Source organism: Oncorhynchus nerka, linkage group LG27, assembly GCF_034236695.1.
Source record: "Oncorhynchus nerka isolate Pitt River linkage group LG27, Oner_Uvic_2.0, whole genome shotgun sequence".
NCBI classification, from domain to species: domain Eukaryota; kingdom Metazoa; phylum Chordata; class Actinopteri; order Salmoniformes; family Salmonidae; genus Oncorhynchus; species Oncorhynchus nerka.
The window spans coordinates 51,700,884-51,727,713 of record NC_088422.1 but is presented as its reverse complement, the minus strand read 5'-3'; the positions used below and the strand labels follow the sequence as shown (position 1 = coordinate 51,727,713).

At 43.0% G+C, this 26,830-nt stretch overlaps 1 protein-coding gene across 1 annotated transcript; it reads right to left on the bottom strand.

Moving 5' to 3' along the window:
• Positions 1–682: 682 nt before the first annotated feature.
• On the bottom strand, positions 683–26,587 carry surf4l (surfeit 4, like). The gene is made up of 6 exons (XM_029638551.2): positions 26,360–26,587; positions 23,413–23,599; positions 12,406–12,482; positions 12,214–12,257; positions 2,620–2,806; positions 683–2,192 (listed from the first exon to the last, which is right to left on the bottom strand). Exons 1-6 carry the CDS (start codon positions 26,405–26,407, stop codon positions 1,926–1,928), a joined length of 810 nt encoding a protein of 269 aa, XP_029494411.1. The 5' UTR covers positions 26,408–26,587; the 3' UTR covers positions 683–1,925.
• Positions 26,588–26,830: the final 243 nt, after the last annotated feature.

Here is a 26,830-nt window from a genome sequence, read left to right as displayed (position 1 = left end):
GTTTCAGCACAAGGGCCGGTACGGCACGGCTATGCTGGAAGCTTAACAGACTATGCACTCGCCACACAACACCCACCTCAACTGCCTGGTGCCAAGGGAAGCTGTCAGTTCATAAAAGGTCAGGTCAGTCTAGCTTAGTGAAGCAGCCTTGTTCGCTACTGACCACAAAACGGACTCCTTGAAATGTGACGACAAAGAGACAGCCTGGGAGATTGCAAACCTAAACTGATGCCCCCTCATGGTCTCTTCCGCGTTGACATGAACTCCTGATTGCTAGTATTGAGTCAGTGGGAGGAGTCGGGGCTACTCAGTTATGCCAATAAAACCACTGTGGCCGTAACTTCAGATTTGTCCAGTAGATGGCACAACTAACTAAAAGATTAACAGTTGAGCTACAAATTTAAAAAAGATCTGGTTTGAACTAGAATAAAAAATGTAACATGTATCCATTTATCAACTTAGGTCTTTAGTGCATTTAAATATTTGATTCACCTATCATGAAACAGAATAGTGGAAAATCTAGCAGTCACGAGTTATGAGGACAGGGAATTCATACTTTTAGACTGCCCTCAAAATGTAAATTATTTCCTGATATCATGGGAGCCTTGATATTCATGGTGGAAAAAAAATTGTGCGGAGAAACACAGCCATCTACACAGAGCCGTAATAAAACACACCAGAGTTTATGCTTTTGTTTATGATTTATAAATATTCAAAAACAAATAGAAAATCATTATTTTTCTCATACTTTAATAAATGGAAAAACACTAAGTGAAACCAATGATAGAGGGCTTTAAAGCTAAATGGCCCTGTTGTGCTGGATGACATAGAATACTATAATTAACCAATTGTAAACTTTGGACTCAATTGACAGCACTCACATTTGTCATATGGAATAGTTTAACATGCTATGAGGACTTATAGTTGTGACAAAATTTAAATAAAGAACAGAATAGAAATCCCCTCATGTGAAAGTGTCTGTACATTAAATGGCTTAAGGTGTTCATGGGATTCTACAAGGCATTTGAAAAGGCACAGAGAAACTCAGAAAGTGGACAAATACAGTAAAAAGCAGCTAACATGCTTTTTTATTTTAACTAGGCAAGTCAGTTAAGAACCAATTCTTATTTACAATGACGGCCTAGGAAGAGCGGGTTAACTGCCTTGTTCAGGGGCAGAACGACAGATTTTTACCTTGTCAGCTCGGGGATTCGATCTAGCAACCTTTCGATTACTGGCTCAACGCTCTAACCACTAGGCTACCTGCTGCCCCAGTTCATTGAACTGTCAAATTATGCAACTAGCCAAAAGGTACTTTTTTTATCCCTTGTTCATCCTAACTTAAAATATTTGATAGAAAGTACTGCATTTGCCCCTTCATAGAAACCTACCTAACTATAAATATAGTAATTCTGTGCTAACTCAAATCAGCACAAAAGCAGCTACCATCATTTACACACAAGTGTGTAAAACTTGTCCTCTAAAACAGTGGGTTGTGTCTTTAGTTAAGGGCTGGCATTATTGAAAGCATAGACAAAAGATGCGCACAAAAAAATAGCAAAAGAAGCATGAAAGAATTACAGTATATAAATTGTACAAATACACCATTAAAGACAATACCTTGAAAATTGGTCACTAAAATATATATTTGTTTTAAAAGACAAAAAACATGAGTGATGTATTGGATATCCCCAAATCGAGAGATGGCCATGTCACGACGAGCTACAGTAGCAAAATAAAGACTGCAAACCATTTGTAAAGGTGCCTGTGGAGGACAGTCACAGAAAAGTTAGCGAGGGAGAGTGAGACAGACAGACTGAGAATGAGACAGTGCTGAGGGGGGTAGAGGTGCGTACTGCTTAGGCCATGTTCAGTAAGGTGGGGGGGGTCCCTGTCCTGTCGGTCCTGGTAACTTGGGTCGAGTCTCACCACAACTTCTTCTTTTCGTCCATGGACACCCCACCGGGCCCCAGAGCCACAATCAGTAGCAGCCCACCGATCACCGACATGGTCTGGAAGAAGTCGTACTTGAGGAAGTCGTGCATGGGCTTGTAGGCGGGCACCATCCAGAAGGCATTGAAGTATACGTTGACGGCAAACAGCCACAACACCAGGGTGAGGGCGGCCAGCTTGGTCTTGAAGCCGATTGCCACCAGCACGATCAGAGCTGTGCCCACCAGGTTCTGCAGAATCTAAAATGAGGGGAAGGTGTACAGTAGGACAGCAGTCAATGTTCATTCAAACTCGTACCAGGATTACAGAAGCATGTTGATATGGTTGCATCCCAAATGGCACCCTATACTTTATATAGTGCACTACTATTGTCCAGGCACCCCTAGTCAAAAGAAGTTTTAATAAAATGTTAATTAATAAATAAGGGAATACAAGCTGACTGCCTGAGACAAACAGTTTAGACCCGGGTTCAAATAGAATCAAATGTTTTTTTCAAATACATGAGGTGCTTGATTGAGCTCGCAATGAAACCAATGGAAGTCCCAAAAGTAAAAAAATAAATACAATTGAAATAAACACCCTCATCCAGGCAGGCTCGAACAAATGCTGAATTAAAAGTAAAGAACAAATGCGATTTGAATCGGTATGCAGGAGCTCAGAACTCACAGAGAAAAAGCTGGGGTCAAAGTGCAGCAGGGTCATGAACATGAGCACCAGGAGAACCCGTCCGCCCAGCTGCATGTACTGCTTGGGCGAGTGCTCTCCCATTGACGGCACCCCAGCAAACATGCTCTTCCCCTCCCCACGCGACTCGGCTAGCAACAGCAGGAGCCCCCCGCCCAGGGCCAGGTTCCTGGAAAGGAGGAGGCAGAGTGAGAGGGAGAAAGAGTTAAGCAAAGCAAGTGTATTTGCAGTTTTGCACAGAGATGTACAGTGGTTCCTCCTTTAAAAGTTGCGTCATACTGTGGCACACCTTGCGTGCTGCCTCAGCATTCTGTGGCACGTCATTTAATTCTCAGCCATTTTTTCTGTTACTGCTAGTTTGACCACTAGAGGGCATCTCTGAGAAGTATTTGATAGTCTTCCATATTGCAGACACACGGGAGACCGGGGTTCAATCCCCCAACGGGGAGGAAGGAGTAGGCTGTCCTTGTAACTGATTCCATATGTGTTATTTCATAGTTGTGATGTCTTCAATATTATTTCACAATGTAGAAAATAGTAAAACTATAGAAACATCCAGGAATGCGTAGGTGTATCCAAACGGTTGACTGGCACTTGCTTAATTTGATTCATATTATGGTGTTTTTATTCCATGAAAAACGAAAAACCCTCTGGGTAAATTCAGACCGTTTCGCTCTCGGAGAACACACTGGACGTTCGAGCCGAGGCAGTCAAGCTAACGTTGGCTAGCTTCCTAGTTACTTCCATACACAAATGAGACCACTCTGACCATTTTACTCACCCAAGCAGAGCTGGTTAGGCATGTTCTGTTAACCAGAGAGTTGGTGAGTGTAATTGTGCTGCAGGAAACAATTTAATTATACATTTTTGCCGACGTTTACTGACACTGGCCATAAGCAACGGGTGTTGAGTGCTCGTAAATTCATTATTCCCGAGCTCTGGTACACTCAGACGAGAGTGCTCTGAAATCGGAGTAGATAGTCAGAACGAATTTACGAAAGCACCCGAATGTCCATTGAGAACGCACACCGACAATACCATTTAGCTAAGCTAAGAATGACAGGAATAATCAAGTCCATAAACGTTGGGTAGTTAGATAGCCTGTAGTTAATACACTGTCAAGTTTGATGTATAACTACTAACGTTAGGTAGAAAGCTAACATACTGGTACATACTGCGGTAATGATATGCTATGTGGACAGTGTAGCTAACAAAACATGTGTAGCCAACAAAACATGTAAGGTAACTTATTTAAAAAGTAATTACTTTACTTCATTGAGTTGCAAGCTACCACAAGGACGCGCTCTTTCGACTCTGCGGACAACTACGAAGGACTGTGTGATGGCATCTCAGGTAAGCAGCACTGGGCATTCTTCCATCCAACTTTTACATAGCTCCTACGATTCAGTGTCGGTTCATAACATTGTACTATATTACATACATACCATAGAATAATAAATCATGCAATTATTATTCTCAAGCTAAACAAAATCATTTAGCTACGAATGCCTGTTCTTGCCATTTTCAGTTGAATTAATCTAACTTTCTTTCATGGCAACTCATAAGCAGGCCATGTCCTATTTGTTTCACAGTCAATATATAATCATATTTCATGATTGTTACAGAAGGATGAAAGAACACAATATGTCTGTCAGGGAATGCAAGGATGCCCCATGTGGGCTTTAGAATGGTCAAAGGAAGTCTCAGAGCAATGGGCCATCGTGTACAATGGCGAAGTCTTTGCAGAGTGTAGATGGTGCAGGTATCATTGCCAGAATGATCCAGCTTCGTTGCATTGCTTGCTCCTGCACCCATCTCTCATCCACATTGATACAAATCGTAAACTCAGCAAAAAAAAAAAGAAACGTCCCTTTATCAGGACCCTGTCTTTCAAAGATAATTTGTAAAAATCCAAAGAAATTCACAGATCTTCATTGTAAAGGGTTTAAACACTGTTTCCCATGCTTGTTCAATGAACCATAAACAATTAATGAACATGCCCCTGTGGAACGGTCATTAAGACACTAACAGCTTATAGACGGAAGGAAATTAAGGTCACAGTTATGAAAACTTAGGACACTAAAGAGGCCTTTCTACTGACTCTGAAATAACACTAAAAGATGCCCAGGGTCCCTGCTCATCTGCGTGAACGTGCCTTAGGCATGCGGACTGCAGTTGTGGGCAGGGCAATAAATTGCAATGTCCGTACTGTGAGACGCCTAAGACAGCTCTACAGGAATACAGGTCGGACAGCTGATCATCCTGGCAGTGGCAGAACACGTGTAACAACACCTGTACAGGATCGGTACATCCGAACATCACACCTGCGGGACAGGCACAGGATGGCAACAACAACTGCCCGAGTTACACCAGGAATGCACAACCCCTCCAATGCTCAGACTGTCCTCAAAAGGCTGAGAGAGGCTAGACTGAGGGCTTGTAGGCCTGTTGTCTGGTGAGGACCTGCCTTACATCACCGTCAACAACGTCGCCTATGGGCACACCCCCACCGTCGCTGGACCAGACAGGACTGGCAAGAAGTGCTCGACACTGACGAGTCGCGGTTTTGTGTCACAGCATCATCGGACTGGGCTTGTCATTTTAGGCAATCTCAACGCTGTGCGTTACAGGGAAGACATCCTCCCTCATGTGGTACCCTTCCTACAGGCTCATCCTGACATGACCCTCCAGCACAACAAAGCCACCAGCCATAATTCTCGTTCTGTGCGTGATTTCCTGCAAGACAGGAATGTCAGTGTTCTGCCATAGCCAGCGAAGAGCCCGGGTCTCAATCCCATTGAGCACGTCTGGGACCTGTTGGATCGGAGGGTGAGGGCTAGGGCCATTCACCTCCAGAAATGTCTGGGAACTTGCAAGTGCCTTGGTGCAAGAGTGGGGTAAACATCTCACAGCAACAACTGGCAAATCTGGTGAAGTCCATGAGAAGATGCACTGCAGTAATTAATGCAGCTGGTGGCCACCAGATACTGACTGTTTACTTTATTTTGACCCTCCCTTTGTTCAGGGACACATTATTACATTTCTGATAGTCACGTCTGTGGAACTTGTTCAGTTTGTGTCTCAGTTGTTGAATCTTATGTTCATACAAATATTTACACGTTAAGTTTGCTGAAGATAAACGCAGTTGACAGTGAGGTTTCTTTTTTTGTTGAGGTTATCTTTTTCAAATCTAAAGAGTTATTTAAACTTCTTTATTCTTACATAATTTAAAATGTGTCTAGGAATAAGTATAAAATTGGAGTTGTTCTTCAACTGGTAATACATAAATAATGAAGGTTAATAGGTTAAACATTACACTTTAAATTCCAATGCTTTTTTTTTCAAGATACAACAGGTAAGCATATTATTTTGTATCCATATTGCATATTTCCCATCACCTCACGAACAACCACAATACCAGTCTGGTGTTAAGCTTTCTGTGCTGTATTGACGTCTCCTGAAAACGACATCTGCTGCTTTAGATTGAATGGTCAGATCTCAAGTTATTGTTTTCATATCTACAAAACAATAAGCGATTTTCTGTACTTTGAGTATGAGCTGATCAAGGGGTTAAAAATGTAGATATTGCTAGATGTTCACTGTCCGAGGAACAGACCGTGGAAGCGTTATTCCTTGCAAAAGTGTCCATAACCAGAGGTAATTAAACTGTTCTGTGTTCTTTTTCCCCTCTGCCTGTCTTGTTGTACATAGAACCTGTTTCACATGCACAGTTGAGGGAGGATACATTGACCTGTCAAATTCTATCCACCTCTTCTGTGTGGGATATGTTCCTACCTCATCTATGATGAGATCTGCAGCATTTCAGAGTTGGAATAATCACCATTTAAGTAGAGGCGAACTGACACCTCACCAGCTGTGGCATTACGGAATGCTCCAAACATCTGTGCACATTTTTGTTTTTGCCTTAGCACTACACAGCTGATTCAAATGATCAAGTCATCAAGCGGTATTTAATGTCATTATTAGACATTATCTTCCATTATTTGTCCTCATGTCTGTTTTTCAGCATAAAGTACTCTTTGTCCACTTAGTGTGGATAGCAGGTGAGACCACACACACAATTATGTCTCTCCTTCACTTCATACCTCTCCTCCCTAAATCCTCTAGGTTATATCAGTTGTCGGTGAACCCCTCCCGCATCTGAACTGGCTGACACAGAGGGCACAGCATGATCATAGGTCAACAGGGAATATTGTTAAAGAGATGCTTTACATTGAAATACATAGAGATGTAGTAGTCCCAGAGTTAATGATCCAAGATTAGTTTTGCATTTCACCTCCTGATGACTGACCGTGTTAGAATAAAAGAAAAAGGCTTAATCATGCTCTCTATCCATCGGTCTCTCTCGTCTGCAGGTATGTTTTGATGTGAGGGGAATCCAGTCCCGTCATCGTCACCTCACTACTCTTAAGATAACTGGCTTCCACTGGCTTCCAGTTGAAGCTCGCATCCGCTACAAGACCATGGTGCTTGCCTACGGAGCTGTGAGGGGAACGGCACCTCAGTACCTCCAGGCTCTGATCAGGCCCTACACCCAAACAAGGGCACTGCGTTCATCCACCTCTGGCCTGCTCGCCTCCCTACCACTGAGGAAGTACAGTTCCCGCTCAGCCCAGTCAAAACTGTTCGCTGCTCTGGCCCCCCAATGGTGGAACAAACTCCCTCACGACGCCAGGACAGCGGAGTCAATCACCACCTTCCGGAGACACCTGAAACCCCACCTCTTTAAGGAATACCTAGGATAGGATAAAGTAATCCCTCTCACCCCCCCCCCCCCTTAAAAGATTTAGATGCACTACTGTTCCACTGGATGTCATAAGGTGAATGCACCAATTTGTAAGTCGCTCTGGATAAGAGCGTCTGCTAAATGACTTAAATGTAATGATGTAATGATAACCTTCGGCCCAAGGCTAGTTACGAAACACTATGTAATTGTGATGAACTGAGAGAATATTAGGGTGTCCTCAGATTAATGCAGATGGAGTTAGATATGCATAGTTTTTCTGTATATATGAATTACAAATCAATCATGTTTCTAGTCTATGGCATAGTTACAATGTGCAATCATTGACGTCCCAGGAGCAGTAAAAACTGTTGAGTGTGTAATTGTAATGCAGACATAGCATCATTCAAAGAATGGAGTTTGATACACCTGGTATTGGATAGGACTGAAAAATAATGTCAGAGATTCATACCTGAACCACACCTTTATTTGCCAAGGAAGAGTACATGATCAGTGAATATACTCAATGTACAGGCTACAATGTGGGGATCGCATGCGTGGTAATAACTACAGTACATGTACAGTGGGGCAAAAAAACATTGTCAGCCACCAATTGTGCAAGTTCTCCCACTTAAAGAGATGAGGCCTGTAATTTTCATCATATCATCATCATCCCTTCAACTGTCAGACAAAATGAGAAAAAAAATCCTGAAAATCTCATTGTAGGATTTTTTATGAATTTATTTGCAAATTATGGTGGAAAATAAGTATTTGGTCACCTACAAACAAGCAAGATCTCTGGCTCTCACAGACCTGTAACTTCTTTAAGAGGCTCCTCTGTCCTCCACTCATTAACTGTATTAACGGCACCTGTTTGAACTTGTTATCAGTATAAAAGACACCTGTCCACAACCTCAAACAGTCACACTCCAAACTCCACTATGGCCAAGACCAAAGAGCTGTTAAAGGACACCAGAAACAAAATTGTAGACCTGCACCAGGCTGGGAAGACATCTGCAATAGGTAAGCAGCTTGGTTTGAAGAAATCAACTGTGGGAGCAATTATTAGGAAATGGAAGACATACAAGACCCCTGATAATCTCCCTCCATCTGGGGCTCCTAGCGAGATCTCACCCCGTGGGGTCAAAATGATCACAAGAACGACGAGCAAAAATCCCAGAACCTCACGGGGGGGACCTAGTGAATGACCTGCAGAGAGCTGGGACCAAAGTAACAAAGCCTACCATCAGTAACACACTACGCCACCAGGCACTCAAATCCTGCAGTGCCAGACGTCTCCCCCTGCTTAAGCCAGTACATGTCCAGGCCAGTCTGAAGTTTTCTAGAGAGCATTTGGATGATCCAGAAGATTGGGAGAATGTCATATGGTCAGATCAAACCAAAATAGAACTTTTTGGTAAAAACTTGACTCGTCGTGTTTGGAGGACAAAGAATGCCGAGTTGCATCCAAAGAACACCATACCTACTGTGAAGCATGGGGGTGGAAACATCATGCTTTGGGGCTGTTTTTCTGCAAAGGGACCAGGGCGACTGATCCGTGTAAAGGAAAGAATGAATGGGGCCATGTATCGTGAGATTTTGAGTGAAAACCTCCTTCCATCAGCAAGGGCATTGAAGATGAAACGTGGCTGGGTCTTTCAGCATGACAATGATCCCAAACACACTGCCCGAGCAACGAAGGAGTGGCTTCGTAAGAAGCATTTCAAAGTCCTGGAGTGGCCTAGCCAGTCTCCAGATCTCAACCCCATAGAAAATCTTTGGAGGGAGCTGAAAGTCTGTTGCCCAGCAACAGCCCCAAAACATCACTGCTCTAGAGGAGATCTGCATGGAGGAATGGGCCAAAATACCAGCAACAGTGTGTGAAAACCTTGAAGACTTACAGAAAACATTTGACCTCTGTCATTGCCAAAAAAGGGTATATAACATTATTGAGATACTTTTGTTATTGACCAAATACTTATTTTCCACCATAATTTGCAAATAAATCCTACAATGTGATTTTCAGGAATTTTTCTTCTCATTTTGTCTGTCATAGTTGAAGTGTACCTATGATGAAAATTACAGGCCTCATCTTTTTAAGTGGGAGAACAATTGGTGGCTGACTAAATACTTTTTTGCCCCACTATATATATAGGACTTGCATCCTTGGCACAAAGTTATTCCAGTTGAAGTCGGAAGTTTACATTAGTCAAATACATTTAAACTCAGTTCCACAATTACAAAAATGTTAACCTAGTAAAAATTCGCTGTCTTCGGTCAGTTAGGATCATCACTTTATTTTAAGAATGTGAAATGTCAGAAAAATAGTAGAGTATGATTTATTTCAGCATTTATTTATTTCATCACATTCCCAGAGGGGTCAGAAGTTGACAAAACACTCAATTAGTATTTGATAGCATTGCCTTCAAATTGCTTAACTTGGGTCAAGCATTTCAGGTAGCCTTCCACAATAAGTTATGTGAATTTTGGCACATTCCTCCTGACAGAGCGGGTGTAACTGAATCAGAATTGTCGGCCTCCTTGCTCGCACACGCCTTTTCAGTTCTACCCACTAATTTTCTGTAGGATTGAGCTCAGGGCTTTGTGATACCACTCCAATACCTTGATTTTGTTGTCCTTAACTTGGGGTCATAGTCCATTTGGAAGACCCATTTGCGACCAAGCTTTAACTTCCACTGATGTCTTGAGATGTTACTTCAATAATATTCACATAATTTTCCCTCATGATGCCATCTATTTTGTGAAGTGCACCAGTCCCTCCTGCAGAAAAGCACCCCCACAACATGCTACCACCCCCGTGCTTCAGTTGGGATGGTGTTCTTCCACTTGCCAGCCTCCCCCTTTTTCCTCCAAACATAACAATGGTCATTATGGCCAAACAGTTCTACTTTTGTTTCATCAGACCAGAGGACATTTCTCCAAAAAGTACAACCTTTGTCCCCATGCGCAGTTGCAAACCATAGTCTGGCTTTTTTATGGCGATTTTGGAGCAGTGGCTTCTTCCTTGCTGAGCGGCCTTTCAGGTTATGTCGATATTGGAGTCGTTTTACTGTGGATATAGATACCTTGGTACCCGTTTCCTCCAGCATCTTCACAAGGTCCTTTGCTGTTGTTCTGGGATTCATTTGCACTAATCACCAAAGTACGTTCATCTCTAAGAGACAGAATGAGTCTCCTTCCTGAGCGGTATGAAGACTGCGTGGTCCCAAGGATGAACCATACTTGTGGAGGTCTACAATTCTTTTTCTGAGGTCTTGGCTGATTTCTTTTGATTTTCCCATGATGTCAAGCAAAGAGGCACTGAGTTTGAAGGTATGCCTTGAAATACATCTACACCTCCAATTGACTGATGTCAATTAGCCTATCAGAAGCTTCTAAAGCCATGGAATAATTTTCTGGAATTGTTCAAGCTGTTTAAAGGCACAGTCAACTTTGTGTATGTAAACATCTGACCCACTGGAATTATGATACAGTGAATTATAAGTTAAATAATCTGTCTAAACAATTGTTGGAAAAATTACTTGTGTCATGCACACAGTAGATGTCCTAGCCGACTTGCCAAAACTATAGTTTGTTAACAATACATTTGTGGAGTGGTTGAAAAACAAGTTAATGACTCCAACCTAAGTCTATGTAAACTTCTGACTTCAACTGTATATTCTACTCAATCCATAGGCTTTATTAATGGCATTCGGACTTGAAGTTGATACAACAACTCTGATAGCAGAGGTTCATAGATTGGTATGAATATTAGTTCAGAACCTAACATTTTGGGGTCCTTACACAGATCAGCTACATACTGTAGCTAGCTACACATCCATAGGCATAGTTATTTTATCCTCCACTACACAATAAGCAAGTAAATAGTTAGCTAGCTATGTTACTTCAGCTGCATTGCATGGCAAGGCAAGCTTTTATTTGACCTTTATTTAACTTGGCCAATTATTATAATTTTTTTTAACACCTTTATTTAACCAGGCAAGGCAGAACAAATTCTTATTTTCAATGACGGCCTAGTAGGGTTGACTGCCTTGTTTAGGCGCAGAACAGACTTGTAACTTGTTAGCTCGCGGATTCGAACTTGCAACCTTTTGGTTACTATTCCAACGCTCTAACCACTAGGCTACCCTGCCGCCCCAAAGCTTACACAATTGTACATTCAATTTGCAGTAAATGCTTCAGTTCAGCTAGCTAGATTCTTCACATCCACTGTTTCCCAAGACGACAGCCTGGTTTGCTCAGAAGTCCCTAAAACATTAAAAACATTAAACATGAATTACAATGTCATACAGTACTTACGTCATAACACCAGCTAGCTAGCTGGCTAACGTTAGCTATCTAAATCGCGATTTTTGTGAATTAACTTTATGACATGTCTCTACATTAACTAACATTCCTCTCAATTGTATATGTTTAGCTTGACTCGTTATGGCATTATAACTACTTACATCTGCTTCCCCCGTAATGTTTTGTCAGCCATCTTCGTTGAAGAAAGCCACCAGGGACGGGCGGGCTCCCGTCAAATTTGTCATTGGAACCACTATATGATTGGTGATATAAAAACCTTGGGACCCAAATGCATAATGAGTGCTCTAACTCCCCCTTGTGGTCTGGAGCAATGAAGCCATGACGCTGGGTACCTCTAAGTCCCATGGTTTAAGCTCGCAACTTTTAAAGGAGGAACCACGTTCATTCGCTGGGGCGTGTTGCTCTGATCTGTGCCTCACAGAAGGACATTTGTTTAAAGACTATGACCACCAACTTTGCACTCATTGGTTCATTTGAAAAAGACCAACAATCAAAGGACTCACCTCATCAAGAATTTAAGATCCCATAAAATGCTGTAGGCAATAGTCTGAAATGGTAAGATGATTTAGTGAGACTCTGGTTTCCCTTATGTATTTAATTATAAAGATTGTAAACATAATATAGTATCATGAATGGTTTCATCTTCTGCTGTATTCAGCCCATATACAATTAAAGAAAAACAAGTTTAGACTTACCTGTAAAGAAAGGATTCCAAATAATGCAAAGCAAGCATACTGGACAAAATTCCTACTGAGGATAAGGACACAGCCACCTGTTTGAAAGAGAGATGAACAATAACATTTGTTTATTTAACGAGGCAAGTCAGTTAAGAACAAATTATTATTTACAATGACTGCCTACCCTGGGACAATTGTGCGCCGCCCTACGGGACTACCAATCACGGCCGGATGTGATACAGCCTGGATTCTCTCCCTCCCTAGGCCAGTTTTCAGGGCCCAACGTAACTGCAACTGGCCATCCCTCATCTGCTAGATAGTAATGGGGAATAAAATCGATACAGTAACGTATCAGGATATTATATCGATATTTGACTGATAGGTAGTGTTAGCTAGCACTAGTCGGCTGTACCTGCGCCAAAACTCCGGTATTATTCATCCTTTAGCATTTTCTTTGTATTAAAGTTAGCCAACATGTTTTCAGCACTTTTATTTCAATGAGTGATCAAAACCTATTTTAACATGCTTTCTCATCTCTCTGCAGCAGACATATAGTGAGCAATATGTTTGGAACGTCAAATCGCAATACATATAGAATCGTGAGAATTGTAATACATATCGTCTCGGCACATAAGAATCGTGATAATAATCGTATCGCAATGTCCCTGCCAATTCCCAGCCCTACTAGCAGTCTCCCCAGGCATTGCCAGAAATTGCACCAACATATTCACTACATAGTGAACAACTAGCCTCTCACACCTAGCTGTCCTAGTAGGTTCAGTAACTCCCCTAATTGTCCTGGTAGGTTCAGGAGCTAACCTAGGTGCTCTAGAATGTTTACTAACTAACGACACTAAGACTAATTTCAAGTGTTTCACAGCATGGATGCTTTAGACTACACTGTACCGTGGGTAAAAAGCTTAGAAAAATACTATAACTAATTGGAAGCCTCATGTAAAAATGTACATATCGTATGCCTACTGTAGATTCAAATAATCAGTCTCAGGCGCCAACCTCATGCTGTCGGGTGAGACGCATGACGCTCAGACTATTTTAGTAAAATACAGTTCGGGTGAACTGGAGCACGAAGTCATACATGTCGATCCAGAGCACCCCAAACCTGCTCAATGGTTGACATGTCGGGTAAGTATGCAGGCCATGGAAGAACCGGGACATTTTCAGCATCTAGGAATTGTGTACAGATCCTTGCGACATGGGGCATTGCATTATCATGCTGAAACATCAGGTGATGGCAGCAGCTCAATGGCACAATGGGCCTCAGGATCTCATCCCGGTATCTCTGTGCATTCAAATTGCTATCGATAAAATGCAACTGTGTTCATTGTCCGTAGCTTATGCCTGCCCATACTATAACACCATCGCCACCATAGGGCACTCTGTTCACAACATTGACATCAGCAAACTGCTAGTCCACACGACACCATGCAATCTGCTTGGTACAGTCTGTAAAACCACACCTCTATGGCGTGCCAGTGGCCATCGAAGGTAAGCATTTTCCCACAGAAGTCGGTTATAATGCCGAACCGCAGTCAAGTCAAGACCATGGTGAAGACGCGCTTGCAGATGAGCTTCCTTAGACGGTTTCTGACAGATTGTGCAGAAATTATTTGGTTGTGCATACTCCGTTTCATCAGCTGTCCGGGTGGAAGGTCTCAGACAATCCCACAGGTGAAAAAACAGATGTGGAGGTTCTGGGCTGGCGTGATTACACGTGGTCTGCAGTTGAGGCCGGTTGGCCGTACTTCTAAATTCTCAAAACTGACGTAGGAGGTGCCTTACGGTTGAGGAATGAACATTGAATTCTCTGGAGGACATTCCTGCAGTCAACATGATCGCTCAAACTTGAGACAGTGCATTCGGAAAGTATTCAGACCTCAACTTTAACCACATTGTTAAGTTACAGACTTGTTCTAAAATTGATTAAATAATAGCCCCCCCCCCATCAACACACAATGACAAAGCAAAACAGGTTTAGACATTTTTGCAAGTGTCTAAAAAAAATGGAGCTTCTCCCATTGTTCTCTGCAGATCCTCTCCAGCTCTGTCAGGTTGGATGGAGAGTGTCGCTGCACAGCTTTTTCAGGTCTCTCCAGAGATGTTCGTTCAGGTTCAAGTCCGGGCACTGGCTGGGCCACTCAAGGACATTCAGAGACTTGTTCCGAAGCCACTCCTGCATTGTGTTGGCTGTGTGTTTAGGGTCTTTGTCCTGTTGGAAGGTGAACCTTGATACCAGTCTGAGGTCCTGAGCACGTTTTCATCTAGGCTCCCTCTGTACTTTGCGCCATTCATATTTCTCACGATCCTGAATAGTCTCCCAGTCCCTAGCGTTGAAAAACATCAACAGCATGATGCTGCCACCAACAAACGTAGGGATGGTGCCAGGTTTACTCCAGACGTGACGCTTTGCATTCAGGCCAAAGAGATCAATCTTCGTTTCATCAGACCAGACAACCTTGTTTGTCATGGTCAGAGTCCTTTAGGTGCCTTTTGGCAAACTCCAAGAGGACTGTCATGTGCCTTTTACTGAGGCACGACTTCTGCTTGGCCACTCAACCATAAAGGTCTGATTGTTGGAGTGCTGCAGAGATTGGTTGTCCTTCTGGAAGATTATCCCATCTCTACAGAAGAACTCTGGAGCTCTGTCAGAGCAACCATCGGGTTCTTGGTCAAGGCCCTTCTCCCCCAATTGCACAGACTTGCCAGGAGGCCAGCTCTATGAAGAACCTTGGTGATTCCTTTTTCTACTTAAGAATGATGGAGGTCACCGTGTTCTTGGGGACCGTCAATGCTGCAGACATGTTTAGGTACCATTCCCCAAATCTGTGCCTCGACACAATCCTGTCTCAAAGCTCTACAGACAATTCCTTCGACTGCATGGCTTGGTTTTTGCTCTGACATGCACTGTCAACTGTGGGACCTTGTATAAAGTTGCAAGAAAAAGTATGTGAACCTTTGGAAATACCTGGATTTCTGCATAAATTGGTCATATACAATTTGATCTGATCATCTAGGTCACAATAGACAGTCTGCTTAAAACTAATAACAAATTGATGTTTTCATGTCTACTGAACACACCATGTAAACATTCACAGTGCAGGGTGGGAAGTGTGTGTGAAACCTTTGATTTAATAACTGGTTGACCCTCCTTTGGCAGCAATAACATCAACCAAATGGTTTCTGTAGATGCGGATCATTCCTTTTTATAAAACTGTTTCAGTTCAGCAATATTCTTGGGATGTCTGGTGTGAACTGCTTGAGGTCATGCCACAGCATCTCAATCAGGTTGAGGTCAGGACTCTGACTGGGCCACTCCAGATGGCGTAATTTCTTCTGTTGAAACCATTCTGTTGATTTACTTCTGTGTTTTGGGTTGTCGTCCTGTTGCGTCACCAAACTTCTGTTGAGCTTCAATTGGCGGACAGATAGCCTTACATTTTCCTGCAAAATGTCTTGATAAGCTTGGGAATTCATTTTTTCCGTCGACGATAGCAAGTTTTCCAGGCCCTGAGACAGCCCCAAATTGTGATGCTCCCTCCACCATACTTTACAGTTGGGATGAGGTTTTGATGTTGGTGTGCTGTGCCTTCCAAACAACTCAACTGTAGTTTCATCTGTCCACAGAATATTTTGCCATTAGCGCTGTGGAACATCCCGGTGCACTACTGCAAACCTGAGATGAGCAGCAATGTTTTCTGTGGACAGCAGTGGCTTCTTCCGTGATGTCCTCCCATGAACACCATTCTTGTTTAGTGTTTTACGTATCGAACTTCCGGCGCCGACAGATGGCCGCTTCACTTTCCTATTTTGTTTTTTACGTGTTATTTCTTACATTGGTACCCCAGGTAATCTTAGGTTTTATTACATACAGTTGGGAGGAACTACTGGATATAAGAGCAACGGCAACTCACCATCATTACGACCAGGAACACTACTGTCCCGAAGCGGATCCTGTGGTTTGCCCAACACCCAGGACAATGTCCACTACTCGCCAATGTCCAGTCTCTTGACAGCAAGGTCGATGAAATCCGAGCAAGGGTAGCATTCCAGAAAGACATAAGAGACTAACGTTCTTTGCCTCACGGAAACATGGCTCACTCGAGACACACTATCGTAGTCGGTACAGCCAGCTGGTTTCTTCACGCATCGCGCCGACAGAAACAAGCATCTTTCTGGGAAGAAGAGGGGCGGGGGGTATGCCTTATGATTAACGAGACGTGGTGTGATCATAATAACATACAGGAACTCAAGTCCTTCTGTTCACCTGACAGTTCACCTCACAATCAAATGTCGAACCGCATTATCTACCAAGAGAATTCTCTTCGATTATAATCACATATATTCCCCCCCCAAGCAGACAAACGGCCCTGAACAAACTTTATTTGATTCTATGTAAACTGGAAACCATATAGTACAAACAGTGTAGCTATTCCCTCCGCAAAGCAATCAAAGCCTCCGTATAGAGACAAAGTAGATTCAACGGCTCAGACACGAGAGGTATGTGGCAGGGTCTACAGTTAAATCACGGATTACAAAAAGCAACCAGCCCCATCGCGGAACAGGATGTCTTGCTCCCAGACAGACTAAACAACTTCTTTGCTCGCTTTGAGGACAATACAGTGCCAACGACATGGCCCGCTACCAAAACCTGTGGACTCTCCTTCACTGCAGCCGACGTGAATAAAACATTTAAACGTGTCAACCCTCGCAAGGCTGCAGGCCAAGACGGCATTCCCAGCCGCGCCCTCAGAGCATGCGCAGACCAGCTGGCTGGTGTGTTTACGGACATATTCAATCAAACCTTATCCCAGTCTGCTGTTCCCACATGCTTCAAGAGGGCCACCATTGTTCCTGTTCCCAAGAAAGCTAAGGTAATGGAGCTGAACGACTACCGCCCCGCAGCACTCACTTCCGTCATCATGAAGTGCTTTGAGACTAGTCAAGGACCATATCACCTCCACCCTACTTGACACCCTAGACCCACTCCAATTTGCTTACCGCCACAATAGGTTCACAGACGCAATCGCAACCACACTGCCCTAACCCATCTGGACAAGAGGAATACCTATGTGAGAATACTATTCATCGACTACAGCTCAGCATTTAACACCATAGTACCCTCCAAACTCGTCATCACCTGGGTCTCGAGCCCGCCCTGTGCAACTGGACATCCTGACGGGGCCACCCCCAGGTGGTGAGGGGTAGGTAACAACATCTCTACCCCGCTGATCCTCAACAGTGGGGCCCCACAAGGGTGCGTTCTGAGCCCTCTCCTGTACTCCCACGACTGCGTGGCCATGCACGCCTCCAACTCAATCATCAAGTTTGCAGATGACACTACAGTGGTAGGCTTGATTACCAACAATGACGAGACTGCCTACAGGGAGGTGGTCAGGGCCCTCGGAGTGTGGTGTCAGAAAAATAACCTCACACTCAGTCAACAAAACAAAGGAGATGATCGTGGGCTTCAGGAAACAGCAGAGGGAGCACCCCCCTAACCACATCGACAGGACAGTAGTGGAGAGGGTGGAAAGTTAAGTTCCTCGGCGTACACATCACAGACAAACTGGATTGGTCCACCCACACAGACAGCGTGGTGAAGGCGCAGCAGCGCCTCTTCAATCTCAGGAGGCTGTAGAAATTTGGCTTGTCACCAAAAGCACTCAAACTTTTACAGATGCATAATCGAGAGCATCCTGTCGGGCTGTATCACCGCCTGGTACGGTAACTGCTCCGCCCACAACCGTAAGACTCTCCAGAGGGTAGTGAGGTCTGCACAAAGCATCACCGGGGGCAAACTACCTGCCCTCCAGGACACCTACACCACCCGATGTCACAGGAAGGCCATAAAGATCATCAAGGACAACAACCACCCGAGCCACTGCCTGTTCACCCCGCTATCATCCAGAAGGCGAGGTCAGTACAGGTACATCAAAGCAGGGACCGAGAGATTGAAAAACAGCTTCTATCTCAAGGCCATCAGACTGTTAAACAGCCATCATTAACATTGAGTGGCTGCTGCCAACATAATGATTCAACTCCAGCCACTTTAATAATGGAAAAATGTATCACTAGCCACTTTAAACAATGCCACTTTTATGTTTACATACCCTACATTACTCATCTCATATGTATATACTGTACACTATACCATCTACTGCATCTTGCCTATGCCGTTCTGTACCATCACTCATCCATATATTTTTATGTACATATTCTTCATCCCTTTACACTTGTGTGTACAAGGTAGTTGTTGTGGAATTGTTAGATTAGATTACTCGTTGGTTGTTACTGCATTGTCAGAACTAGAAGCACAAACATTTCACTACACTCGCATTAACATCTGCTAACCATGTGTATGTGACAAATACAATTTGATACATGTCAGAGATGTTAGCATATTCCAGAGATTTCTGTAACTCCTTAGCTGACATTGTAGGATTCTACTTATCCTCCTTGAGCATTCTGCGCTGTGCTCTTGCAATCATCTTTGCAGGACGGCCACTCCTAGGGAGCGTAGCAACCGTGCTGATATTTCTCCATTTATAGACAATTTGTCTTACCGTGGACTGATTAACATCAAGGCTTTGAGATACCTGGGAAGGATCACAAAAGTCAACAATTCTTAATATTCTGAGATCTCTTTTGTTCAAGGCATGGTTCACATCAGGCAATGCTTCTTGTGAAAAGCAAACAAACTTGAGTGTTATTTATAGGGCAATGCAACTCGAACCAACATCTCCAATCTCATCGATTTGACTCCAGGTTAGCTGACTTCAATTAGCTATTGGAGAAGTCATTAGCCTAGGGGTTTACATACTCAACGCTGTGCGTTACAGGGAAGACATGCTCCTCCCTCATGTGGTACCCATCCTGCAGTCTCATCCTGACATGACCCTCGAGTATAACAATGCAACCAGCGATACTGCTTGTTCTTGTGATTTCCTACAAGACAGGAATGTCAGTGTTCTGCCATGGCCAGCGAAGAGGCCGGATCTCAATCCCATTGAGCACATCTGGGACCTGTTGGATCGGAGGGTGAGGGCTAGGGCCATTCCCCCCAGAAATGTCCGGAAACTTGCAGGTGCCTTGGTGGAAGAGTGGGGTAACAACTCACAGTAAGAACAGGCAAATCTGGTGCAATCCATGAGGAGATGCACTACAGTACTTAATGCAGCTGGTGGCCACCAGATACTGACCGTTTACTTTATTTTGACCCTCCCTTTGTTCAGGGACATTCTATTTGTTAGTCACATGTCTTTGGAACTTGTTCAGTTTGTCTCAGTTCTTGAATCTTGTTAAGTTCATTTTTGCTGAGTTTATATACAGTTGAAGTTGGAAGTTTACATACACCTTAGCCAAGTACATTTAAACTCAGTTTCACAATTCCTGACATTTAATCCTAGAAGAAATTCCCCGTTTTAGGTCAGTTAGGATCACCACTTTATGTTAAGAATGTGAAACGTCAGAATAATAGTAGAGAGAATTATTTCAGGTTCTTTATTTCATCACATTCCCAGTGGGTCAGAAGTTGACAAATACTCAATTAGTATTTGGTAGCAACGCCTTTAAATTGTTTAACTTGGGTCAAGAATTGTGTAGCCTTCCACAAGCATCCCACAATAAGTTGGATGAATTTTGGCCCATTCCTCCTGACAGATCTGGTGTCACTGAGTCAGGTTTGTAGGTCTCCTTTCTTGCACACACTTTCAGTTCTACCCACTAATTGTCTATAGGATTGAGGTCAGGGCTTTGTGATGGCCACTCCAATACCTTGACTTCGTTGTCCTTATGTTATTTTGCCACAACTTTGGAAGTATGCTTGGGGTAATTGTCCATTTGGAAGACCCATTTGCGACCAAACTAACTTCCTGACTGATGTGTTGAAATTCTGCTATAAAATATAGCCACATAATTTTCCTTCCGCATGATACCATCTATTTTATGAAGTGCACCTTCTGCAGCAAAGCACCCCCACAACATGCTGCCACCCCTGTGCTTCACGGGTGGGATGGTTGTTCTTCAGCTTTCCAGCATCCCCCTTTATCCTCCAAACATAAACGATGGTCATTATGGCCAAACAGTTCAATTTGTGTTTCATCAGACCAGAGGACATTTCTTCAAAAAGTACGACCTTTGTCCCCATGTGCAGTTGCAAACTGTTGTCTGGCTTTTTAATGGTGGTTTTGGAGCAGTGGCTCCTTCTATGCTGAGCGGCATTTCAGGTCATACCGATATAGGACTCGTTTTTACTGTGGATAGATACTTTTGTAGCGGTTTCCTCCAGCATCTTCACAAGTTCCTTTGCTGTTCTTGGATTGATTTGCATTTTCCGCAACAAAGTACGTTCACTCTTGGAGAACGAACACGTCTCCTTCCTGAGCGGTATGACGGCTGCTTGGTCCCATGGTGTTTATACCTTTAGGTGTTTGGAAATTGCTCCCAGGATGAACCAGTCTTGGAGGTCTACAATTTTTTTTCTCAGGTCTTGGTTGATTTCTTTTGATTTTCCCATGATGTGTGTAACTAAGTCAGGTTTGTAGGCCTCCTTGCTTGCACACGCTTTTTCAGTTCTGCCCACACATTTTCTATGGTCAGGGCTTTGTGATTGCCACTCCAATACCTTGACAAAGGGATACTGAGTTTGAAGGTAGGCCTTGAATTACATCCTCAGCTACACCTCAAATTGATCCAAATGATGTCAAAAATGACTTGTGTCATGCAAAGTAGATGTCCTAACCGACTTGCCAAAACTATAATTTGTTAACAAGAAATTTTTTGAGTGGTTGAAAAACGAGTTAATGACTCCAACCTAAGTGCATGTAAACTTCAGACTTCAACTGTAGATCCATGACTACATGGAACTCTATTCCACATCAGGTAACTGATGCACGCAGTAGAATCAGATTTGAAAAACACAGGTAAAAATACACCTTACGGGACTGTAGAGACAAGTAGGTGCAGACACATGCAATTCTGGGATCTCCTTTTTCAGCTCATGAAACATGGTACCAACGAGTGATGCACCGATATGACATTTTTTGGCCAATATTTTCCTTGCCAAAAATCCTGCAGCCTTTTAAGCATTCTAGTACAGTTTATTTAGGATTGTGGCTCAATGACATGGGTTATCAGTCTGCTCAGTGACACCCAGAGAACATTAGCATCATGGCTCAGACTCTGAAACAACTGAATTGAGCAACATTTGTCAACCAGTGTGTATTGAACACTATTCGAGGAGAAACAATACTGTGCGGATGTTTAGGAGCCTGATAACTCTGAGGACGACGCTGGGAAAAAAATATATTGGGTATTGAGTAGACTGTTACCCCATTTCATTGATCCCCAATCCTTAGGTAAAGCTCTACAGTGCAATATGAATGTCAATACACTCAATAGGCTGACTGGGGAGGTGATTTCCCACAAGTCACAGTCCCGCGATAAGAGCTACAACGCTAATATTTGCATAAACTCTTAACAGTTGTGTTCTGTGGGTGTCACCGAGTAGACTGAACCCCCACTTCATTGCTTCACATTCCAACCTTGTTTAACATTATCTAGTCTAAATGTGGCATGATTCCACCAATTGTAACCTTCTGCTTCACTTTCAAAGAGGTACTTTTATTTTGAAGGCAAACTCCACTCTTGTGAAGAAAGCCACAATAAGGATTAGGCACAACACACAACCAGGTCAGGTCGAGCCTCACTAGCCAGATGAAGCTATCTGGCTGCTTATAACACTAGCTTTGGGCAACAGGTTAATTAACTGTCTAGCTATTTATTTACATTAACTGAAGTTCAATTTCAATAGGCGAACAACAAGTGGCTACCAAGCTAATACTTAAAATCACAAGGATTACTAAATCCTTTCTAAGAATAGTAAAAATTAATGCAGTTTCTACTTGTCATTGTTTTCAGGCTGGTTGTATTGGTGCTATCTAGGTACCAAGCTAAAGCTAGCTAGCTACCCCAGAAGTTGCAGTCAAACAAATAATGCTTTATTACCTTTGTGGTATTGTAAACACATTGTTCGTGGCCAACGTTTGCATACTTCTTTTTTTTTTACAGCTTTGACAGTGCTACTGGCACTCAGTAATGGTGGCGCTTGGCTTGCACGTGCAAATTCAGAAGACAACATTCTATAATAGAACGGTATTATTTAATGTGTCAAATTAAAAGCTTATTTAACGCGTCAGTGTTATTGTCAAATAGTGTTATTTGAAGTGCATCTTTTTTGATACGCAAAGACCCAAACGGCGTTCCATAGTACGTCGTGAAGCTAATAGCAGTGACGCTATCACAGTGTAACTCCAGAAGGGCAACATCTGAACAATAGCGCACGTGGTAACATTAGTGTGTACCAGTGCTCAACCAGTCACAAAAGCCCACACCAACCATGACAAAACGGTTGATTTTCAATGGCAATGAATTCCATTATCTTGTCATTAATGGATTTCGCCTTTGAGTTGTCTCACTGAAATATTCTTATTGTTTCAAATGAGTGCTCGATCCAAACAGCAGATATTGTGGGCTAGGTTAGGAATGCTGTGTTGCACATATAGTGAATATTTTATGTGGCGTCATTAAGTCATGTACCTACGTTATATAGGTATACATGTAAGCTTTGACATTAGTTTAACGCCGATGTGGATGACCACACACACACAAGCTTGATATGTCCCTTGTCACCTGTCTTTTTACCCACAGAGTAACTAGTGCTCATCTCTCATTCTATTCTTTATTTTTCTATGCTTTTCCTAATTGGTGAGAAGAGATCCTGTAATGTATTTGACAGTACTATTTTGCTTACTGTAAAACATTACAGCATCCATTAAAATGTACAGCAGGGAGCTGCAATATCTTTTTACAGTAAGGAAAATAGTACTGTCAAATACATTAGAGCCTCTCTGCGGTAAAGCAAAATTACAGTATTAAGCTGGCAACTCAGGGAAAAGCTTTACAGTGCAACGGTTCTCATAGGTTCAGTAACAGGTTCAAGTAACTCACCTAGCTGTCCTAGCAGGTTCAGTAACACGAAGCAGGCAGCCAGAAAGTAGCCACAGCTCCAGGTGGCCTCAATGTAGTCCCGCTGCTCATTCCACTGGAACCACATGCGAATGCCGTCCTCCAGGAAGGTGCTGATCAGACACAGGCGTGCCACGTGAGGAAGGTATTGTTTGGTCACTCTCAGGAACTGCCAGGAAAGAGGAAGTGGTTGATTAAATGGTTAGTCAGAGAGAGTAGCTCAGTCACAACACATGCAGTTGCAGGTGTGAGGTTAAGTTCCCTTGGTACATATCTAGGATCCCTCCCTCAATCCAAACCTTAACCATGAGTGAGGAAAATGCTAAAATGACCCAAGATCAGTATCTAAGGTAAACTATTGTAGTCATTAGTGGCGTTTCAGGCAGGTCATCTTCTGTCCAGTCACAAGTGTTGAACGTCTCAGGTTAATATGACATCTTCTGGGATGCATTAGCATAATAACAGACAACTTGGAAGGCCCCCAGCATTGCCACTGGTTGGAGCCAGGAGAAGATGATTTGCTTACCGGGTATGTATTCTTATAAGCAGATTTACGAATCTACGATATACGGTTCTGTCTACAGGGGATCGGTGAAGGGAGGGTGCACTGTTGCAGTAGTGCTTGTACTGTCCCTCTGATGTTAGGCTATAGGCTAGGATATATCAGTACACTAGAATGTAGGCTAATAGTAGTGATGCAGGGTGGATCGATAGTTACATATCGCAGTTAGGGATGCAAAGGATCGTAAATTAACGGTAAATTTCCATGGGAAGTTAAGTCCGTGAATTTGATGAATTTGGCTTAACAAGGCCATTCTAGGTCGTGGCATATTTTGGTTAAACTATCCCCAATTCGATGGAAGTGATGGTACGTGTGAAAGGGTTAAACAGCTTGGAAAATACCAGAAAATGATGTCATGGCTTTAGAAGCTTCTGATTGGCATCATCTGAGTCAATTGGAGGTGTACCTGTGGATGTGTTTCAAGGCCTACCTTCAAACTCAGTGCCTCTTTGCTTGACATGGGAAAATCAAAAGAAATCAGCCAAGATCTCAGAAAAAAATAGACCTCCACAAGTCTGGTTCATCCTTAGGAGGAATTTCCAAACGCCTGAAGGTACCACGTTCATCTGTACAAACAATAGTATGCAAGTATAAACACCATGGGACCACACAGCCATCATACCACTCAGGAAGGAGACACGTTCTGCCTCCTAGAAATGAACGTACTTGCGAAAAGTGCAAATGAATCCCAGAACAACAGCAAAGGACCCTGTGAAGATGCTGGAGGAAACAGGTACAAAAGTATCTATATACACACAGTAAAACGAGTCCTATATCGACATAACCTGAAAGGCCGCTCAGCAAGGAAGAAGCCACTGCTCCAAAACGGTCATAAAAAAGCCAGACAACGGTTTGCAATTGCACATGGGGACAAAGATCGTACTTTTTGGAGAAATGTCCTCTGGTCTCATTAAACAAAAATATAACTGTATGGCCATAATGACCATTGTTCTGTTTGGAGGAAAAAGGTGGAGGCTTGCAAGCTGAAGATCACCATCCCAACTGTGAAGCACAGGGGTGGCAGCATCATGTTGTGGGGGTGCTTTGCTGCAGGGGGGACTGGTGCACTTCACAAAATAGATGGCAATATGAGGGAAAATATGTGGATATATTGAAACATCAAGACATCAGAAGTTAAAGCTTGGTTGCAAATGGGTCTTTCAAATGGACAATGAACCCAAGCATACTTCCAAAGTTGTGGTAAAATGGCTTAAGGACAACAAAGTCAAGGTTTTGGAGTGGCCATCACAAAGCCCTGACCTCAGTCCTATAGAAAATGTGGGCAGAACTGAAAAAGCGTGTGCGAGCAAGGAGGCCTAAAAACCTGAGTCAGTTACACCGGCTCTGTCAGCAGGAATGGGCCAAAATTCACCCAACTTATTGTGGGAAGCTTGTGGAAGGCTACACAAGGCTACAGATTCACAAAAATAAAATTGTCTCTGTGGTAGAATGTTTATTTTGATTGGCGTTTTTCTTAAATATATTTAAATCCCATCAATTCCATGTGAACAGGATTATAATATTTCTTGCAAAGCATGTAAACGTTTTAAACAAACTATTATATGAATCTGAATATCCATGTTACTGTGTTTGCAGTAAGCAAACTGCCTGAGGTAGACAATTCATACACTGATTTAGCAGTCCACCGCTTACCTGTTGATGATAGTATCTTCTGACTGGGTGAGTTTTGTTAAGAGCCCCGACACTAGTCTACAAATTAACATATCGCTTGCGGTACGTTTTTGGAAACATAAGGAACGTATCTTTCATTTAAGCTTAACAATTTTCTAAAAACTAAAAAGGTTAAACTACGACACACCTTTATATGGTTAGTGTTCCCACACGGCCATATCTCCATGTTTACATTGCTTGTTTCCAAAGACAGATGGAAGACATGGCTGATTAGCACATGTGGCCGCCTATATAGCTTGCGCTGAACACCTGTGTGTAAGCATAACTGCTATATTTTTTTATTATAACATTTCTGTCAGGGGCATATCAGCATATGTTTCGAAAACAATTATTATAGACGTTTCTAAGAGTAGGAACACAGCGTCGGAAATGTACCAAATGTGGACGAATGTAACCGCTGAAACCAATACATACGGAGCAGAAGTGTTTTCGAAAGCTAAACCAGAGGTAGCCACTACTGCAACTGTTTCGGCTTCATGACTGTACGATTGAAGAATAACTCAAACGGGAAGGGACTACTACACACACCATCATTGGTTCATTAATATACATTCACTTTTTTATCCACATTCTAGTTTCGCTATCATGAAAAAGTGAGCAGACTCCCTCCCCTTAATTCAATGATGACTCCTGTCTGGTTCTGCCGTGGCCGCGAGGGCCTTGTGCACTGCCTACCTGGTCTGCCACGTCCTCCGCATTGCTCATCAGATCATTCTGCCCCATGTCACGCTCTGAGTCTGGTACTGCTGGTGCCACTGTAGTTTCCTAGAATTCTAACTGACAAAAATCTGACCTGTCGCCTTGAGTTTTTCAGACGCTACCTCCTCTTCATCGAAGAAGTGCAAGCGTTACCTCCGCCCCATAACACAGCTCCCTCTGTAGGCAGTAATTGCCATAGCGTGCCACGTATACTGATCCAAGGGACTAGTGTTCTGGTTGGGAAGCACACCATCCCATGTAGACAGAGGAGACTGGCGGTACTGCAGTTTAACTGACGCGGAGCCCAGAAAACGCCCTCAAAGAGAAGTCCATTTTCAAAATTATTTAAGAAGAAACTTTCATCATCACCTTTGTGACAAATATCCATTGAATTTTCCATGAATTGCCTTAGAGGCCAATTTTCTTCCATCACTCACAGCCGAAGTT

Coding starts and splice junctions, on each gene's coding strand:
- surf4l (XM_029638551.2), bottom strand. CDS start 26,407: ATGGGGCAGAATGATCTGATGAGCAATGCGGAGGACGTGGCAGACCAG. Junction 23,600..26,359: donor CGGAGGACGTGGCAGACCAG/GTAGGCAGTGCA, acceptor CTTTCCTGGCAG/TTCCTGAGAGTGACCAAACA. Junction 12,258..12,405: donor TTGGAATCCTTTCTTTACAG/GTAAGTCTAAAC, acceptor TTACCATTTCAG/ACTATTGCCTACAGCATTTT.